Source organism: Homarus americanus, unplaced genomic scaffold, assembly GCF_018991925.1.
Source record: "Homarus americanus isolate GMGI-L3 unplaced genomic scaffold, GMGI_Hamer_2.0 scaffold2539, whole genome shotgun sequence".
Taxonomy (NCBI): domain Eukaryota; kingdom Metazoa; phylum Arthropoda; class Malacostraca; order Decapoda; family Nephropidae; genus Homarus; species Homarus americanus.
This window is the reverse complement of record NW_024725489.1, coordinates 1,279,550-1,288,859: the sequence shown is the minus strand read 5'-3', so window position 1 is coordinate 1,288,859 and position 9,310 is coordinate 1,279,550. Positions and strand designations below refer to the sequence as shown.

The 9,310-nt window shown below is 42.1% G+C and overlaps 1 protein-coding gene across 1 annotated transcript; it reads left to right on the top strand.

Annotated features, from left to right (window-relative positions):
• The first annotated feature begins 1,017 nt into the window (after window positions 1-1,017).
• LOC121864942 lies at window positions 1,018-5,290 on the top strand. Its single transcript, XM_042364152.1, has 3 exons — window positions 1,018-1,074; window positions 3,552-3,711; window positions 4,024-5,290. Exons 2-3 carry the CDS (start codon window positions 3,583-3,585, stop codon window positions 4,255-4,257), a joined length of 363 nt encoding a protein of 120 aa, XP_042220086.1. The 5' UTR covers window positions 1,018-1,074; window positions 3,552-3,582; the 3' UTR covers window positions 4,258-5,290.
• Window positions 5,291-9,310: the final 4,020 nt, after the last annotated feature.

Below are 9,310 nucleotides of genomic sequence, written 5' to 3'. Positions count from 1 at the left end.
TGTTGGTTAGGATAGGTTAGGTTAGGTTATAGTGAGGTTAGGTTAGGTTAAGTTGGATTGGGATTGGTTAGATTGGGTTAGTGGTTTTGGATAGGAAAGGTTTGATTAGGTTCGGTTAGGTTCAGTTAGGTCAGGATTGGTTAGATTGGGTTAGTTGGGTTAGATTAGGAAAGGTTAGATTACGTTAGGTTAGCTCAGGTGAGCTTAGGTTAGATTAGGATGGATTAGATGGGCTTGGTTAGGTTAGGGCTGAAGCTCATACGTAAGCCAGAGCATGAAAGCAAAGGACTCCTGGCTTGGGGAACCCTGAGCCTAAGTCTTACAGGCACAGAACCGTGAGTGGTCAGTGTTGAGGTGATGTTAATGGTCATCTTCACGTTGTACCTCAAGTGAGAGAGACTAGCGTTCTTACTTCAACCTTGAGGGTGTTGGTGAGGCACTTCTGTCAAGCCTGTTGAGTATTATATACCCCATTGATCGAGAGAGAGAGAGAGAGAGAGAGAGAGAGAGATTTGTGCAGGACGTCTAAAATGGTCAGAGTGAAGGCGAGAAAGACTTAAGTGTCCAGGTGTTCCGTTAATTAAGAGACATTAGCTCAAGATGCTCAGGTAGGCTCCTCACGCCCCTCCACCTGTCACCTGCCACCAGCACCACCACCACTTACCACACATCCTCCTCCGTCAGGGGGAGAAATAAAAAATTACTGAGAATATAAGAGTGTGGGAGAGACGGAGATGGCTAGTGGGTGGGTTTGGAGAGGTGGGCGTGGCTTGCTGGACATGGGTAAGAGGTAGGCGTGGCTTGTTGCAGATCGACAGGAGGCATTTTGCACATCGCGAAGAGGTGGGCGTGGCTCTGAAGATTCGTGCAAGGGGGAACTGGACTCCAAAATCCCAGAAGGAGGAGCTGGGCGTGGCTCTTGAGACGCCTGCAAAAGATGGGTGTTGTTGGTCTTGAGACGTCTTGAGGATGTGGGCGTGGCTTGGTGACGTCAGGGTTGGGGGCAATATATATATAGGAAGGCCGAGCGAGGTGAGAGTTACTCCACACACCACCACCACAACAACAACATCGGTGAGCTCCTTGGCCCTCCTCCAGCCAGTCCTTGATCACCTTACTGTGCCGTGTGCCTGCTGTACCGTCTGACTGCTGTCATTGATGTACGGGCTAACTGCTGTACCGTACAATACCGTGGCTGGGGTATTGTCTGTCCGCTGTATTTACTGTATCTACGGAGGCGGTGAGGGCTTGTGTGTGTGTGTGTGTGTGTGTGTGTGTGTGTGTCTATATGTGTGTGTGTGTGTGTGTGTGTGTGTGTGTGTAACATTAATGATGGAGTAACAGTGGAGGTCTTAAGTGTTGTCCTGACTAGATAAAAATATTGGTGCGTGAAAAATTGTAAACAACATGTGAGGGTGCAAGGCGATGGCTGTGTTGTGCTGTGTTGCCTCTAACTCTTGCTGTTTTGTACTGCTAAGGTGTGCTGTGTTGCCTCGAACTCATGCTGTGTTGTGCTGTAAGTTAGGTTGTATTTACATTAGACTGTGTTATGCTGTCTCGGGTAATGCTGTGTTGTGTTTCATTATGCTGTGGTGTTGCTCATAATGTGTTGTGCTGTGTCTTAGATCATTTCGTATGCTGTGTAGGGTGTCACGTGATGGGCAGATACACAGTAAGGGGTGTAGTGGAGTTAGGTACACAGAGGAGGGTGTAGTAGCAACAACATGAAGTACAATATATTATGTACATAGAGCGTGCGTTGTGTTGTTGTTGAGATGTTTACATAATTAACGAGTGAGTGAGACAGGTGAGGAAGGTGAAGCAAGCGAGAAAGGTGAGGCAAGTGAGGAAGGTGAGAGGTGAGGCAGGTGAGGAAGGTGAAACAGGTGAGGAAGGTGAGGCCGCTGAGGAAGGTGAGACAGGTGAGGCAGGTGAGGAAGGTGAGGCAGGTGAGACAAGTGAGGCAGGTGAGACAAGTGAGGCAGGTGAGACAAGTGAGGAAGGTGAGACAAGTGGGGTGAGACAAGTGAGGCAGGTGAGGCAGGCAGGTGAGGAAGGTGAGACAAGTGAGGAAGGTGAGGCAGGTGACAGGTGAGGAAGGTGGAAACAGGTGAGGAAGGTGAGACAAGGTGAGACAAGTGAGGAAGGTGAGACAAGTGAGGAAGGTGAGGCAGGTGAGGAAGGTGAGGCAGGGAAGGTGAAGGTGAGGCAGGTGAGGAAGGTGAGACAAGTGAGGAAGGTGAGACAAGTGAGGAAGGTGAGGCAGGTGAGGAAGGTGAGACAGGTGAGGCAGGTGAGGCAGGTGAGGCAGGTGTTGTTTATCTCTATACCTCACATCATCAACTTCTTTGTACAGAACTTGTTATCGTCTGGCACCTTGTAGACGCCACAGGTGATGACAGCAGCGATAACAGTAATCAACACTGATAGTTATGATGATGATGATGATGATGATGATGATGATGATAATAATAGTAGTAGTAGTAGTCGCAATAGTAGAAACAGTAGCAGTATCAATATTAGAGGTACCTGTATTATTATTATTAGTCGTAGTAAGTAATAAAATGGCGGCGAAGGTGTGGCTATTGGGGGAGGATGGAGGAAACGTAAAAAAAGTAGTTGTAATAATAATAATAATGACATAACATCTTTATACGTAAGAAAACTAATAATAAGTTCAAGAAATAATGACCATAATATCTGCTGTAAGTTCACTACAACACAACCATCATATAAGTGTTTTATAAGTCGTTATCTAAGTCATTTATAAGTAATGTGAATCATTTCTAGTAAGTAGTCTTAGGTATTTATAACAAGTATAATATATTTATAAGTAATATTAGTTGTTTATAAGTGATCTGAACTGTCTATAAGTAGTTTAAGTATTTACAAGTAATTTAATCAATCTATTATTAGTTTTAAGTGTTTGTAAGTATTCTGAACTAGCTATAAGTAGTATGAAATATTTATAAGTATTTTAAGTATGGATAAGTAGTATTAAGAGTTTATAAGTACGTCCTCAGAGCTATTTATAGGAACATGTACCACGAGTTCGTCTCTTAAGGTAAATTAGAGAACTTTATCTACTTTAACGGGATAAATTGTCTCTTTAATCACCTCGTTACCTCACTTAACCAACTTGAAGGTCTAATTGGTTGAGGTAGTTTAGCTTAGTAATGAGTTGTCGATGGTCGTTTGCAGAGCTATTATTTTTTCCCGAGTCTTAGCTGTGTTGGTTATTTTAGCTTGATGTTATTATTTTTAGCTTGATAATAACATATTTAGCTTGATGTTATTATTCTTAGCTTGAAATCAACATGAATCTTTAGCTTTGTTTAACTAACTTCAGCCACGTGTTAAACCTCTTATTATGTCACTGTTAATAATCTGTATGTGGGTACCTGACTTTACAGTTTTTGAAGTAGTAACGATCGAGTACACACACACACACACACACACACACACACACACACACACACTACTATTACATCCCCACTGGAAACGACGGGATAATAAACATATATTAAAGCACCTCCCCCCACCCCCCGCAGTGTACAGTGGTGAGGCGAGTGTTTACAAACCATGAGGTGGACAAGCTGGACCGCGGCGGTGCTGGTGGTGATGGCGGCCTTCATGTTGTCTGGGGGAGTGTCGGCTCCAGCCAGACCTTCCTCCCTAGCACGAGTTCTGGCCCCCGTGGTGAGACAAAGGGTAGGTAGTTCTGGGCCCCCGTGGTGAGACACAGGGTAGGTAGTTCTGGCCCCCGTGGTGAGACAAAGGGTAGGTAGTTCTGGCCCCCGTGGTGAGACACAGGGTAGGTACTCCTTCTTAAACTAACTTAAATTTTAATCCTTGAAGAAAAAACTTATGTGCAGTATATTAATACAGCGTGTCTCAGAAAAAGATATATACACTGTTTACCCGATCATTATGAAAACCTGTAAGGCAATGTGTATAAATTATCTTGAGTCACCCTGTTATAGACACACGGACACCTAATGTATCCCTGACTTCCTGATACAGTTAGAGGAGAGCCACCTGCCGCCGGCGCTGGTGGAGGAACTGGTGCAGGACTTTGAAGACCCTGAACTACTGGACTTCCACGACGCGGCGGGCAAGAGGGAGTTTGACGAGTACGGTCACATGAGGTTTGGTAAGCGAGGCGGCGGGGAGTACGACGACTACGGTCACTTGAGGTTTGGCAGAAGTCTGACTCACAGCGACCAACACCACCACCACGACACAACCGTTAACTAAACACACACCTTTACACGACAAGTTAATTAATTCGTGTGTGTGTGGCGCCAACGAAACAAACCGTGGGAGGAATTAATGTATTTTTGATAAAGTATATAGTCACAGGTTCTCAATATGATCTACACTACATTAGAACGTGTAAACATCAAACACGACGGGCTGCTTCACATGAGGATGGTGACGTAGTGTTGATATATCTAAGGTGAAGTCATCAGTGTTTGGATCACCATGCATAACACACCGAGGTTTAGTTTAATAATGGTTTTATGTCGTGCAGCAACTGGACAATTGATGATGATAAATTGAATTACTTTTCCCCAATTTCCCATCCCACAAACTATAACAATGTGCCATAACACACCGGGAGGTTAACTTAATAAAAGTCAAAATCACAAATCCCCCCAAAAATATTTATATTCCAAAAAATACAATACTATATTTGTTGTTCTTTACAGCATAATATATACTAAGAAAACTCACATTATTATATTTCCACTGAACAGGTATTTACTACATCACCTCCAATTAAAAACAAATAATAATTAAAAAACAAGAAAAACAGACACATGGCTTTTACTGACCCCCCCCTTCGACAAGTGTTCAAAGCATGGTGAACTTTTTCCTCTTATATGAGCAAAACTACAACAATATCACCATATTAAAAGCCTGATATATTAGATCTATATTTGCACTCTATTGCTAACTAAGGTGTGTTTTGAAAGATACAATTAGAGTGTGTTGGTGCGTTTGTTTCACGTTGTATTATGATGATGATGATGACGTGTTTTGTCGACTATGTTGTTCTTCCTGTTGTTATATATAAGATTTGTGGGTCCCTAATAATCTCAACACACGTACAGACACATCAACACGTGTTAACACAGGTCAAAGGTAATTCATGTTTCGTCAAGGCCTGTCAAGACTTATGAATTTGTTAAGATGTGTCATAAAGTGTCAAGACGTGTCACAAGTCCTTAAGTGTAGTGTAGTGTCTTGTGTGAAGTGGCTGGGGCAAATAAAACCTTATCCTGTATCTTATTATATTATTATCGTCTATAGTTATTTATTATTATGGGTGTACAAGAGCGGATCCAGGGGGGGTCCTGGGTCTTTGGACCCCCTTTTTCACCAGTAAATTCCAATAATTTTTCTTCAATGCAGTATTGTACTCAGGCGTCTTTGTAGAGAAAAAAGTTATTACTATTGACCTCAGAATATCTCCTTATATAACATGGCCTCACAATGCCCATGACATTGGTCGGATTTAAACAAAAATAATTCGGGGTTGGGAGTTTAAAGCCCCCCCCCCCTCGGCTGCGCTCACTGTGTTCCCCCCACCTAAAACTTCTTGGACCCCTTCTTTGATATTCCTGAAGCCGCCCCTGCTGTGTGTATCGTATTAACGTGTCTGTCTACCTGTCTGTCATTCTTTCTATTTATCTGTCTGTATCTGTTTTTCTATCTATGTATCTATCTGTTTTTTTCGTTCTGTATCTGTCTGTCTGTGTCTCTATCTCTCCGCCTGTCTGTCTGTGTCTATCTCTCCGCCTGTCTGTCTGTGTCTATCTCTCCGCCTGTCTGTCTGTGTCTCTACCCTTCAATAAGGTATAGTCATTAAGATGTTGTTCCTAGTATGAGGTTAATGATATATGTACACTATATACAGAAACACCCTGTATATTGCCTGTCATCAAGTATGATACTCCGTGTATACGAGGTGACAAGGCTCAACTATGTATACTAGGTGACAAGGCTCAACTATGTATACTAGGTGACAAGGCTCAACTGTGTATACTCGGTGACAAGGCTCAACTATGTATACTAGGTGACAAGGCTGAACTATGTATACTAGGTGACAGGCTCAACTATGTATACTCGGTGACAAGGCTCAACTGTGTATACTGGTGACAAGGGCTGTGACTACTACGGTGACAAGGCTATGTATACTAGGTGAGGCTCAACTATGTATACTAGGTGACAAGGCTCAACTATGTATACTAGGTGACAAGGCTCAACTATGTATACTGGTGACAAGGCTCAACTATGTATACTAGGTGACAAGGCTCAACTATGTATACTAGGTGACAAGGCTCAACTATGTATACTAGGTGACAAGGCTCAACTATGTATACTAGGTGACAAGGCCCAACTATGTATACTAGGTGACAAGGCTCAACTATGTATACTAGGTGACAAGGCTCAACTATGTATACTAGGTGACAAGGCTCAACTATGTAGGTGACAGGCTCAACTATGTGCTCAACTATGTATACTAGGTGACAAGGCTCAACTATATACTAGGTGACAAGGCTCAACTATGTATACGAGGTGACAAGGCTCAACTATGTATACTAGGTGACAAGGCTCAACTATGTATACAAGGCTCAACTATGTATCAACTATGTATACTAGGTGACAAGGCTCAACTATGTATAGGTGACAAGGCTCAACTATGTATAGGTGACAAGGCTTAACTATGTATACTAGGTGACAAGGCTCAACTATGTATACTAGGTGACAAGGCTCAACTATGTATACTAGGTGACAAGGCTCAACTATGTATACTAGGTGACAAGGCTCAACTATGTATACTAGGTGACAAGGCTTAACTATGTATACTAGGTGACAAGGCTTAACTATGTATACTAGGTGACAAGGCTGAACTATGTATAGGTGACAAGGCTTAACTATGTATACTCGGTGACAAGGCTTAACTATGTATACTCAGTGACAAGGCTGAACTATGTATACTCGGTGACAAGGCTGAACTGTGTATTTATGTATAAACATCAACTTGTCCACACTCAACCCACGTGTGACGGTCAGGGAGGCTATATTACCCAATCAGAACTGTGGATTAACTAAGTGAGATGTTATTAACCAATCAGAACCGTGGATTAACTAAGTGAGATGTTATTAACCAATCAAATCTGTGGATTAACTAGGGAAGGTATTATTAACCAATCAGACATCAAGACCACCATGACAGGCGTACAAAATTGATTGATTATTAACAGTGTTGGAAGAATACCACGACCAACTCTATTATTATTATTATTATTATTATTATTATTATTATTATTATTATTATTATTATTATTATGGGCAGATGATACTAAAAAATCCTAATCTGGGTTAAATCATCCTACAGTCGTTAGGTTAGGTTAGGTTGTTCTCCAGTATAACAGGTGAGGGAGGGACGCCCACACACCTCACCCTCCAACACTTCACTCCCTTCAGGTTCTTACAGACCTCCATGGCCGCTCGAGCATCAATATCCTGTCTTGAGTAAATTGGAGAAACGTTGGAGTTTTTAGTCATGGTCGTCTTCTGGGATCACCACACACACAGCTGTCGGTGGGAGGCAACGAGAGGCTCTAGTGTACTGCTGTAATAGTTATATATGGTGAGTGTAGGTATATAAACAATGTACATACACGAGGTAGGTATATAAACAATGTACATAGACATTACTGTTTATTTATGCTGTCTATATACCTACACTGTCTACGTACTTGTATAATCAGTGTATTTTTTTTAATGAAAACAACAATATTGTGTTGTCTAATATATTATGTGAGTTGTGACCAGTGGCGGCTCGTCCCCCCAGACACTCACTGCCAGGTGTATGAGTCCTTTAGAGAGACAGCTCAATAATACACTACCAACAAATATATCATTTAATATGTTATTTAATTATTTTCAATACGTTGCTAAGTGAATTTTCATTAAAATCAGACCAAAATTTAAGTTACTTTCATAGTTGCTGTCAATGCTGTACGATTCATGTCTGTTATTAATTGGCGCCACAATGAGCTGCACTTGAAGCAGCTCAGTCTCGTACAACGTGTGGACGGTGTGGTTAACTCGTGCTTTCTTTAATTACCCTTTGACGATGGAAAATCGAGTGAAGTATTTGCAAAACATCAACTTTTCCCAGCTGACATTAAATGAAAAGACTGAAATCAAAGCAAGAGGAAGACCTACACCATTCAACAGAACAGTACAAGCAGGAACAAAGAATATACACGCCAGTTTAACATCAGTGTTTATCAGACAAATAAACAATTTTGCTACATCGAAGAGCAGACACGCCGACTTTATTTTCAATTAATACTGGTCCATCACCACCAACACTACTACCATGCCCTGGGAATTCGTGGACATCAACTACAACTCATACCTGAGGTAGGTCACCTACTGTTGTGTGAGGCTTGCAGTCCCTCCATTTTATTTTTCACGAGCCGCCACTGGTTGTGACTGTTAGGACGTTCACCTCACCTGTGCTGTCTCCTACACCACACCCTCATCATCACCACCTTCCTCTTCTCCAAGTTAATCATCTGCTGGTGTTTATATCAACACCACCTCGTTCATACTTTTACTTTTATCCTCTTCACCACTGACCGGCTCGTTAGCCGCTTGGGCGATCGGTCACGTCTCTGTTACTCACTGTTGACAAGTACTGGACATACACCGGCTCCTGAATGTACCTGAACTTGCTCCAGTGTTGGTCAAGTCTTGTCTTGAAAGAGCTCACACTCGGTGCCGTCACAACACTCTCTGGCAGATTGTTCCAAGAGTTCACAACTCTCACCCCGAAAAAGTTACCCCTCACAGTTTTCTGTACTTGTGGTTTTTTCAACCTTGAGCTGTGATCCCTTGTGGGGCGAGCCAAGACCATTCAATACTTCTCAGATCTACGTCTCCAGAACAGACAAATCTTAAACCAGTTAATAGATGTATTAACATAACCTAATCTAACCACAGCGACCACAAGTTCAACTCCACGGGACAGATGTGAGAAGGGCGTTAGCTTGTGTACGCGACCCTCACTACACCTTCCTTCTCCACTAGCACTGGACAATAAAGATCATGATATAGTTACTGTACAAAGAATAGACCAACTGCCTGATAGGTTAGTAAGATTGATAATTAATTGGTGAAATAATAATGAGAAACCAGTTATATTGTTGCCAAACACACGAATCTGATGTCTCCATATTTTCTTATTACTGTTTCCACCAGACTGAGATTGAAGTAAAGAAATTAT